A 12,035-nucleotide genomic window follows, 5' to 3' on the forward strand; every position below is an offset into this window, starting at 1 on the left:
TGTCTGGCTCGCGCTAATTACCAAGCATGAGATCAACTACCACCTCCAGTGCTGCTTCCCCGTTTTCTCCAGCACTCCGTGTGATGTTCATCTCACGCCATAGCCCCCCTAGAATCTCCTGGAATGTGGGATGAAATGGTATAAATGCAGTATCTCTCACCACTGCTAGGACAAGGCAGTGCTTAACATTTAAGCATTGAATTAATTGCATTTATTCTCAAAGATAGAGTATGTGGAGCTCATGGTCACTTCTTGTTCTCAATATTATTGTGATCTATTTGTATTAATTTAGCATTTTTAATAATATGATGAGGTCTCTTGTTTTTCTATGTGCTCCTTTACTGTTTTTGATTGTTTATAATATGACTCAGAAGTTGTCCCGTCTTTAGACGCCGAATCAGGAGGAGACAGACACTTTATATTCTGTTTCCCATGCCAGTGTCTTGCACATAAATTCCCTCTTCCAAGAAGTGGGCGAGGTGGGAGATGTTGATGGGAAAACTTCTGGAATATATTACAGTTATCTTCATGAGATAACTCCAGCAATTTGTTTTCCTTCCATATTCTGAAGCTGGATTCAGAAGCCCTTACTTGATTTCATGAAAACAATGAGCTCTGGGTAAGTCCCTGCTCGGTTACCGTGGCCTCTCAGGGTAGATATGGCATATTCTATATGTAATCTCTGAGCTGACCTTTTGTATGCATTTCTTGTGTTCACACTAAACATGGCACTCACATGATTTGCCTTCCCAGTTCGGAGCTTAGTGTTTCAATCTATAATTTTAGAAAAAAAAATGCCCACATTCACAAAACTGCCGCTAGATTGTTCCCAGTAGGAGCTGTGGGTCAGGGCTCCCAGGGCATTGAGAGAAAGCCCGAGGCTTAGCTTCGCCTAAAGGGTGCCCCCTACTGGCTCGGCGGACTTTAACGTGGGAGGGAACGACTTTTCTATTCTTTCCCTCCCACTTTAGAAATTAGGCAGGCAGTAAGTATATTGCGAATACTGATTTCTTATGTGGAGTATCACATCTTTTATGTCTGCATGACTGTACTGCGTCTAACATGCAATCGTTTTTATGTCTTCTTTCAAAACTTTAAAAGGTATGCCGGCAGTGTTCATATTAGGTAACAAAAAGTGTGATGATCAAGTTTTCATGTTGAATGAACTTGTTAAACATTAGTTTCTTCAAAGCCATCTCTTTCTTTTATCTATTTTCCTATGTCCACAGCTCACTTTTGCCCAATTTTGCTCATCTCTTTATCCACAGAATTCAAAGAAACCCCTTTCCCCTCATTTTGTTGCAGTTCTTAGGAATGAACAGGAGGTGGCAGTAACATTTCAAGCTCAAAGGGCATTTAGGGGCTTTCTCAGCAAACTGATACTTGCATTGGAAAACTTGAATTGTACAAACTAGCGCTAAAACCGAGGTATTTTCAAAATGCCAAATATAATTTAACACAGGGGCTTATTTAAAAAACACGTAAGTATATTTCAAGTATAGCTCATGTGGTGATTATTAGAGTAATTCTTTGGGTAGGAAATTCTTAAAAGAACAGGAAATTATGAGAATGAAGGTAATTAGAATTTATATCAAATGAAGGACTCACAACCAAACCTTATTATTTGAATTCTGGGACTTATATTCCTACCTCCACACAAATGCCAGTCTCTCTCTCTCTCTGCTTCCTCGGATTTTGCTCTTTTTGCACCCTCCCCTCGTGGTGGTGAATGTTACCTTTGAGGCTGTTTGGCACCCCCTGAATGGGTTTGTGATCACTTGAATAGAGAATGTGTTTGTCTTTCTCTCATTTCAATGCCACTCTGTGTGGCTTCTGTAACTTTCATCTCTCTTGCTCTCATCCTTGCCTGCCCTCTCTCTTACTGTATGCGCTTTGTGCATTGTCTTAATAGCAATACTCATAATTAGAGGGAGGAAAAGCAAAGAAAGAGAGGATTATATCATTGATAGGGATTCTCAGCGCTAAGGGATTTGGGGTTCTAGTTTTCCTAGTTAGAGATGCTTTGGGGCCAGAGGGATGGTGGTAAAGATGCCACCTGGATCTGTGATCTCACTATTTCTTGCTCAAGCCCTCAAAATGGTGTCATCGTCCTCTAGGCAATGCACATCCCTGAGGGTAACTCAAGGGAGAAACGCTGTTCTCCAGAGATGGTAACCTACGGCCGGGCTTTCAAATCACATTAAATCTTGGGCTTACTTGATTTCCATAGAAAGTCTTTGTTTATCAACAGGGAATAAATTGAATGTGTGCAGCAGCATCATTTCCAGGTGAAACAGAAGAACAGTAGAGATGGTGATTCCACAGCAGTGGTGGGAGCTCTTGAAATGTGCCTGGAAGGGGTGCCAAGCTGGGAAATCTGTTTCCATTTGGGCCATTTCTCGGGAATTTGTTACCAGACAACCAGCAAGAATGGTTCACGCAGGGAACAGAATCCTACTTATGTGATTTGGCCCAGGCCTGAATGCTCCTGGTGGGAGGCTGTGTTACAGAGGGATTGGATCCCACCGAAGTGTGAGAAAGGTGGGTGAGAGAAGCCTAGGGGGCTCTCACGGCTGAGGTCACAGGCACCCGTGCTTGGAGGAAACAGTGTTTTTTGCTGTCGTCCTCACCCCAAGGTGACAGACAAAGAGGTGCAGGACAAAGAGGAAAGACTGGCGTAAGAAGGAAAATTCATGAAAGAGAGAGTTGCTCTCAGTGTGCGTGCTTCTTTGTTCCCCAGTGAGGACTTCACAGCCAAGGAGCAATTTATTTGTGGTGGGCCACGTGAGTGGACAGATAGCACAGCATCTAGCTCACCCTAGCATTCCTCCTTTGTTTTCTATATCATCCCATGATGGTAACCAGGAAATGAAGGGTCCCTGGCTCCTCCAGCCAGGCCTGTGAGTTGGTGTGAATATGTCAGAGCTCCCCTGCCCCGTCCACAGTTTCAGGGAAATATTCCATTGCTGAGTGTTTTCAGACTATGGGTCTCTGTTCTTGTGCCAATTCAGACTCAGGGCTTAGCCTGTCCTTTGTGCTTGTTCTCAGCTCACTTCCATGTGACTCCATCCCTTGGCCAACTCCCCACCAGGTGATGGTTTATAAGTGCTAAGTCAGTATATGTGTTGGGGACACTGGGAAGGGAGGTAGACATTCATTTGTGGAGTGGTTCTTTCCAGAAAGTAATAGACCCATGTAGATGGGTCCCTAATAGTCATCTAATTTATCCTTTGTCTTTAGGAAAGGTTATCTAAAATAGGTGGTCTATTGACCTCCTGTCTCTCCCCAAAGAAAGAAATTATATAGACGTCCCAAGGAGGGCCAAGTAGGAAAGACATGGATGCTATTGAAGACAAGAAATAAAAACAAAAGAAACTATAGAGGCTGAAAAAGTAGACACATTGTGTTAAGATATTGTGTTAGGATAAGCTTGCAGGTTTAGAGAATTCCACCCAGCTTGCCAAGAAATGCATGCACCTGAAATGTATTGCAAAGCATTATAGCCTGTCGTAAAGACTGAAATAGTCACTATGCCCATCATCTCAGTTCCAGGCTTGTTGATTAAAAGCAATAAAACATCACAAGGAGTGCAGTACTTCTTTTGTCTTCATAAATATCACACTCTTTTGCTCTTCTGTATTACTACTTTGCTGGTAAAAACTGGGCACATTTTTCAATGTCCTTAAGCCTTATAATTGATCTACTAGACAGATTGGAAGACTCGAAGGGAAACGTGCTGATGCAAGGCAATCTAAATACCTACCTTTGAGTTTCTTAGAGATTCCTTGTGTCTTAAGTGATGACAAGTTCTGTCCAATAGAGTGGCCACTAGCCAATGTATGCGCTATGTTTCATTCCTTCAGTTTATTGATATCTGCATACATTAATCTCAAAACATGATTCATTCCAAGATGTTATTAATGCATTTAGGTGGGTCATGTCATATTTTCAGACTTCCTTGGAAACATCCCTATTCCAGAAGAGAACAAACACCCTTCTGGGGACCATGGGGACATTGCCTGAAGCTGTCTGCTTTAAACACAGATATTTTTGAAGTTTATTTGCTTTATTTTAAGAATTCAAGTGACTTTTGCTTTTGAATCCATAGTATGGCTGTGCCAGTTTCAATATAAAAATAATACTATAATTTTACCAACTAAATTATATAATTCATCATCTAAAAATAGTGTCGTCTTCCTGGAGCTTCCTTCATGTTCAAGTTCCCACACGGACCCTAGTTTGAAAAGTGTTGCTTTCAGTTAAAAGGAGAGAAAAGCATGAATGTTCTACCAAGCAGGATAATATTCCAACGCAGACTTTTACCAGCAAATCTTCAAGTCAAAATTTAATAGAAAAGTAAAGTGAACAAAAGCAAAACCATTTCCATAGAACTTGAATGGATGAATAAATGAATGGATCATTTCTTAATATATAATAATTATCATTCATCTCCTCTTCACCTTCTTTACCCAGTGCAGTGGTGACACAGAGGAAAAAGCCCTCACACTTTCTCTATAAATTACTAATTCAAAGACTCTGGGTGAATCTTAGTTCCTTCCCTCTGCTGTCGTTTCTTTAAGTTTCTATTCCTAGAAGGGTCCATTTGCATCCCTTATTTCTTCCTCCATTAAATCTTCCTTCCTCCCGTCCTTCTTTCTCCAGTTCTAAGTTTCATGGAAATCTGTTAACAGTTCTTACCTGCTTTATGCCGCACCTTTTTCGTATGTTCCCAGCCTGCGTTTGTTGGCTCATCCCTGTCTTGCTTTTTTTTTTTTTTCTCAGGGCACCTTTCTGTAGATATGCTGGTTCCTTTTGTGTATTATTCATATATGCATGGGGTACATTCTGTTTGGAACCACTAGTTTGGAATGACATGGCCCTGCCTCTTATGTCTCTAGTCCTATCTTTAATTACTTCTTTACATTCTAACAACACAGAATTACTTGTGTATCGAATACCAGATTATGAAATTTCACATCTGCACTCCTTTTCAGATGTCTGTTGCTTCTACCTGGCATTCTTCTCCTTTCTTACTTACCTACTAAGCTTCTACTTACCCTGCAAAGCCCAGCACAGATGGCTCTTGTTTTCTGACGCCTCCTTTACCTCTTTAGGGACAAAATTGATCTCCCTCTCTTCTACAAAGCCTCTTTATATAGGTCTTGATCATTATATTTCTTCACTTAATTGTAATCATTTGTTCACATTTTTTCCCCACTAGATTATCAGCTCCATGAAATTGATATCTTGTTCCCCTTCATATCTCCATCACTTGACACTGGGCCTGGAACTTAATATGGTCTCAAGTAATAATTATTATTCAGGTTTAAATCAACACAAATTGAAATATTTAAAGCTGAATAGTAATTATTAAGGTTTAATAAAATAGAAGTAACAATTTTACATGCAGGGCTTGAGTCTTTGTTTTTGTTGTGTTACTTTGCTGAGTTTATATGAAATGTAAATAAAAGTGTAAGAAATACCAAAAAATGCAAAATAAAATATAAATATTCTATAGACTGTAATAAAAGACTGGTGATCAAGAAAGATGTGAGGAAGAGAACTTTAAATTCTGGAGTTATTTGAGTGCTCATCATAGTTTAGCTGATGCTCTCTCCAAGATAAAGTGAATATGGAAGAGGAATCAAAAGCCTGGGACAAAAACACAAATCTCCCAGGTGCCGTGGGAGGAAGAAGTCGTGAGCTTTTATGCATTCCTTAGTTGTCAGATGGAGGAAGATTGTCTATTCCTGAGATTCAACCCCCCTGTTTTAACAAATAACTACTTAGATTGCTGACTTCACATTATTTCTCTTCTCCTGAGCTAAATTCTGTAAAACATTTTTTGCCCATTTCCAGGCATAATGTATGATGTATGTGTCTCAGTCGTATAACTTAGTGACTTGTTACAGTGCAAGGTGAAATACTGAGTGAGGATTGAAGTACTCCATATGTCTTGAAATTCCACAAATCCAGGCGTGCGGGAGACATTGAGCATAGAAACTCAACATGACTAATCCTTAGAAAACACTCTGAAATCGATAGCTTCTCCCCCGCTGCCTGGACGCACTGCAGAGCGTATCCCCATGGGACTTTATCGCAGCCATCTGGAATTTTTCAGATTTAATATTAGGTCTTTGCTTTTGCAGAAAGGCAGCAAAAGCCTGCTGCCCAACTCCTCCATCTGAGACATTGCTTCGTTCATTTCCGTGAGTTTTTCTTTGTTCCTATAGTTCTGTGAGAAATTAATTGCAAACAATCGGAGACACATTTTTGCTTTACTTCCCATCAGAAAACACCAGGAGTGAAAAAGTTTCCTTGTGGCTGACTCCTTTTTATGTCCTGCACAGATTATTATCTCATCCTATTTCAATATATGATTTGTTTAGAGTCACCTTCCAGTCCAATTTCACCTTTATTCAACATGCTCTCGTCTTTATTTTTTCCCTAATTGTTAAGCAGACTGTGGGTATCTCCATTGCCAGGTGCATTGGGTGGCATTGGGCTCTGAGAGTGACTTCATTGTCTCCAGTCTGGAGCTTCATGCTCATTCCCTAGGCTCTTCCCTCACAGCTGATATAGGAGCTGACAGACTTGTCTTGAAGGGCATTTGAAGGTGACATGATGACTTTTTATGGAGCCCCAGAGTGTGTCTTGAGTCTGAACATTAGTGTGGTGTTGCTAAAATTAATTCAACAGATTTTAATCGGGGCCCCTGTGTTTAAAATAAGAGTTGGTCCTAGTTTTTAAGGAGCACACAGCCTTGTGGGGAAGACCAGTGTGTGGACAGTAAGGAACAGGGGAGCTCCAAAGAGAGGATAGCTCTGATCCACCTGGGGTGGAGGTGGAGGGGGAGGGATGCAGTGATAGTTAGGATGACAGTAGGTTCCTTCTTACTGTTCCCTGTGTCCTTGTCCTACATACTGATTTTCTCCCTACAAAGTCTTGGGACCTTCTGTCATTTTCACATGCAAATGTTTACTTGAAGAGACCTGTAGGTCGAAATGATTACACACTTTCCACTGATGACACTAATGTGTCTTTATACCATACAGTTTACTCACATAATGGACAAAAATATTACTGATCTGTAGATAGAGTAAAGCAGTATCAAGCATCCCAAAGTAGCTAAAATTTTCCTGCAACCAGTATGCATCCAGTAAATCATTCTTTTCCTAACCTTGTCATCACATCTCATTAATATTAGTTATATTAATGGTTAGCTTTATTACCAAACTCTTGCATTGACCTTTGGTCATCTCCCAGCTATGGGCTCTAACAGTGTTTAAAGGAGAAGACTTCAGTTTATAAAAGTTTTGTGGGACTCCAAAGGAACTATAATTTCTAGCTTTTTCCTTCAAAATTCAAACATCCCTGAATTCCGTATTAAGTGTTTCTCTTTCTCCCCAGAAAAGAATGAGTTAGTAGTCAAGATTGTACCTTTCAAGCTTGAGAGGCGTTCATATATAAGGCTATGTCTGTATTGCTCAGAGTAACTCAATTAGTAGTCAGCTGTGGAAGGAAAAAGGGGGTTACTGTGAAAGAGGTTGATATAATGCTTCATTGGTATTAGTCATAATTAGAGCTGAACCCCAAATAGGATGCAAAGTCTTTAATTTATAAAAGTTTTGTGGGACTCCAAAGGTTACTCTCTTCTCATCCTGATTCTCACAGGTTAGAGACATACGGCCAGAAATAGAAAGTCGATGTAATTCTCATTCAAACATTAAATTCCACAAAGAGTGGAAACAAAATCCAATAATAAGTGTACTTACCATTTCTTTTATTCCTGCTATTTTTGCTGTCAGAGATTAATTTTTGCCCACAGATACTCAGCCTAGTGCATATTTACATCTCTGGCATTTTTTCTGGAGGCCTGGGCTTGGGCGCTCTCTGATATCACAGGATTTCATCTATTATCACATTTTATATGAGTTCTTTTTGTGTGTATGATAAATCCAGACTTAACTAAGTATGTGCGGTCCTATGACACTATACAGTAAACATTCTAGTAATACTACCCCTCCACCAATCTAGGTAATCTTTGGGAGTTATTGATTGGAGTAACTTAATGGAAGTTATTGATTGGAATATATATATATATTATGCAACCAACACGTTAATTATACCATCTACTCTGTGGAATTTCTATTTAACTGAATTTTGAGGGCATAATTTCTATAATTTCTTGATCATTGTTGTACTTATAATTATCAGTATCATTTACAAAAGATTTATCATGCTTATTATCTCATTTTAGGTCTCCAGTCTCTTCAGAAGATCACGGTAAGCATGTGTCTTACTTGTACTAATTCAGGATTAAAAGTTGAGCTCTGCTCCTTACATTTCATTGTGAGGGAAAAGAATTATTTAAGAAAATGTGTCTAAGATGTTTGCCTTGTATTTTTTTTTTAGTGTGAAATGTGAAATACTTTTAAAAACTTAATTCATCCTAGCTAAATTTAGTATCTTGTATTTCTTTGATTATATCACAACCATTTTGGTTGACAAATATTAAAGCTTGACGTATTCTGCCTGATTTCTGTCCCATGGCCAGAAATCTTTTGTGACTTTGGACTAGCCATATAACTTCTTTGAATTACAGATGTTTTTAAAATGGGGGTTAGTAGTAGATACTCCTAAAAGTCTCTTCCAGTTCAGACATTAGGGTTTGCACAGGGTATTATAAGTCTCAAATGAACCTAATTGGTAAGTGGTATGAGTTATTATCCAGCTGAGGTGAGTTATTGGCATTTTAGGAAACAACTATGTGATTGAAAGAATAAAACGTATGTTTTTGTCACATCTAACTTTTGGAGTGGTTCACTTATTCACTCAAACGTTCAAAAACATTAAGTGTCTACAGTGAGTCAATTATGCTAAATAAGCATGTTATACAAACATGCTATTGTGGTGTGTGGCACAGAACTTTATGGGTCTAGTGGGGAAGAGGGTGGTGGAATGACACTTATCTACTGCAATACAAAGTGAAATGTGATTAATCTTATAAAAGAGGTATAAACATGACTCTAGGAATACTACTGGCTTTCTCCTCATCCAGTCCCTGCTAAGGCACCATTCTCCATTCAGCCAGCCAAGTAAATACCATGGAAGCTGCTCTAAGCTTCCCTCTTCCCCTTGTTCCCACCTGTTCAGACTTGCTTTTTGGATTTCTATTATCTCTACTCTCTTTTCCATCCCCATTGCTTTAGTTTAGGGCCTCTCCATGTCTTTCTTGGGTTTCTAAAATTGTCTTTTACGTGCCATTTCTGCCTCCATAATTTCTACCTCTAGTTCACTGCATGCTTAGATAGCATCAAACAGGTTGTTCTAGAGTAAAAATCTATTCTCATTCCCTGTAGGATGAAATATTTTCAGTAGGCCAATAACTGTATTCAGATTTCCAATGTTGTATTTTAACACAGACTAGAAAGTTCTAAATGATGGAACCTTTGTCTTCCTCTACTGCTTATTGCCTCTATTGGCATCTTTCCCCTTCTGTCCATGCAGAGCCACTTCTGATTTCTGGAACTCACCTTGTTTTTGGATTATCCCTGCTTTTACCCATGCTGCTCTTTCTGACAGGAAACTGCTCCTCCTTTTTCCACATAAACAATACACTTACCATTTGAGACTTCATTAGAACATCTCTTCTCTCTGAGAGCTTCCTGACCCACTTCTCATTGCAGCAAATATTTTCCTTCACTCTAGAATTTAACACATAAATCTGATGCTTGATTTGCCTATCTTCTCTGTGAGATTGATATCACTCCCAATAAGTAGAAAACATTAAAAATATGCTTATTAAATGAATCTGTTAAGAAGAAAATGAGGAAGTTTTGCACAGAGCCCTTCTGTTCTCATATAGAATCCCTCCCAATATTATAATGAAGTTCTTTCATGTTCTATGAAGAATCAGGGGGCAAATTATGTTTAGGCCCATGAAGTCAGCATCAGGTGGCCGACCACCTAATGATGACCTATTATTGTCTGCTATTTTGCTTATTGGTGTTGGCATGACTAGGTTTTTTTTACTGCAAAATTAGAGGTCCTTGGGCTTCCAGGTTCAAATGATAAACTAGAAGTTTGTGTTTGGTTTGTATTTGCAATTAAGATTTCACCTATTGACCTTTATTTGCTTTTGTCTTCCAATCAATAAGAACTTATCCCCCATTTCAGAGAAAGGGGGTAAAGGGACTTCTGAATTACAATTCTATAGTCTGCTAGGGATTTTTAAGGTTATGAGCTGTCAGTGAGCATATGTTGGTGTCCTTGGAAGTATTGATAGCACTACTTCAGAATTGATTATTTTAAGAGCTGGTATATATGATGAGCTAAAAAAACATTATCTTAATTAGAGGACATTTATCTTTCCCTGGCTTTAAAAATGCTATTACATGTTCATGACTCTTAGTTTGATTCTGCAACTTTCCAAAACCACTCAAATATATAATGTAAAGTTATAATGCTGATTTATCTACTTTTATTTAATTTTCATCATCTTTAGCCCATGTATCCTTAGAAAATATTCTTCTTCCTTTCTTTATCACCAAGATTCTTTACTAGCACTTAAAATGTGTTGTCTTCTGTCCATATATTTTTGTGCTCATATATTCTGTGATTAGCATAAAATCTCTTGAATATCATTTCATCAAGCTTCCATTTGCACAGAATAATGTAGGAGACATAAGAAGTGGTATTTTTGGTTTTCAAACTTATGGGTGGAAAAATTGGGGCACACTGGGCAAATGATTATGAAATTGGAAGATAAAGACCTATATACTTCTTGACTATTTTATTTGCTTTTCACCAATTATCACACTTCTCTCTCTAAGCACTGGTCACTTTGGCTATCTTCAAAACAGGCTTCATTCTTGAGAAAATCTAATTTTCTAAAGTTCAAAAATCCTGACATCTGAATTCACACATATTACCTTTTCATAGAAAATTGAATATTGTGGCTTTGGCATTTATCCTCTGAGTTTGCTTCCTTGTTTGTAAAACAGGGCTATTCCCATCTACCCTGCCCACATCATGGGGTTGCTGTGAGTTCAAATGGGAAATCACCTGTGAAATCACTTTCCAATTTGTTAAAAAGCACCTCAGATGTAATGCTGTTGTTGGCCCAGCAGTGCACAGGGACGTGGGTTTACTAGTGATGTTTGCTTGGCACTGGCGCTGCCTATGAAAACTTAAAAGATGTGCTGGTTGGGGAGGGGGGAGTGGAAGTGGTGGTGTTTGTGGTGGAGAACTGTTTCCTTTGACATTATTATTAAATATTAAATTTTCATAGGAGTACTTTTTACAGCTGGGTGAGGACGAGTAGCATGGTTAATGTCGCTTGTATAAACTAGAATAAAGGTTCCGTTTATGATTAGATGACTTGTCATGTGGAGTTGATGACACAGGCATAAATGAAATGTAAAATGTTTCTATTTATAGACTAGAGTATCATAGTCATTAAAAATAAAGGCTAAAATTTATCGAGTACTTATTATGTGCAGACACTGTGCTAAAGTGTTTCCACTACATTATTTGTCATTTCATCCTCCACAAACAGCACTCAAGAGCAGGTACCATCCCCAATTCTCCAGTTGGGGAAGCAATTCAGAGTTCTCAAATAACTTGCTTAGGATCACACAGCTAGTCCGTGGTAGAATTAATTTTCAAGCCCAGTCTAACACCGGCTCATTTAGCCACCATGTCCTCAGAAGCCCTGCAGCGTGGTTGCTCTGTCTTTATATTTTCCTAGCTTTTACTCGCTAATCCCAGTACATAGGATCTTTCAATTACAAAAACTCTCCGAGGCTGCTATGCAGGTGGAGGTGATTTTGTGGAGGCTGGGAAGCAAAGAAGGGAGAGACGACCAGGAATCCAGCTCTGTGACAATCCAATCCCTCCAACCCTAAACAGCTATTTTTCTTCTGAAGAATCAGCCCCTCCTAGCAGCATAGTCACATCTAACCTCGAGCTCTGCAGAAAACAAGGATTCTGAATACCCCCAGGGAGACCTTGGGGAGTGGGTTGAGGGGCCA

At 39.0% G+C, this 12,035-nt stretch overlaps 1 protein-coding gene across 1 annotated transcript in view; it reads left to right on the forward strand.

Annotated features, from left to right (window-relative positions):
- Positions 1-12,035, forward strand: part of DGKI (diacylglycerol kinase iota) — a 268,750-nt gene that overhangs the window by 212,710 nt on the left and 44,005 nt on the right. Inside the window, exon 29 of the mRNA XM_015561238.1 lies at positions 8,261-8,286. Within this exon, the coding sequence (XP_015416724.1) occupies positions 8,261-8,286 (26 nt within the window). The remainder of the gene's footprint in view (positions 1-8,260; positions 8,287-12,035) is intronic.

The sequence above is a fragment of the Myotis davidii genome, unplaced genomic scaffold (assembly GCF_000327345.1).
Source record: "Myotis davidii unplaced genomic scaffold, ASM32734v1 scaffold1316, whole genome shotgun sequence".
NCBI classification, from domain to species: Eukaryota; Metazoa; Chordata; class Mammalia; order Chiroptera; family Vespertilionidae; genus Myotis; species Myotis davidii.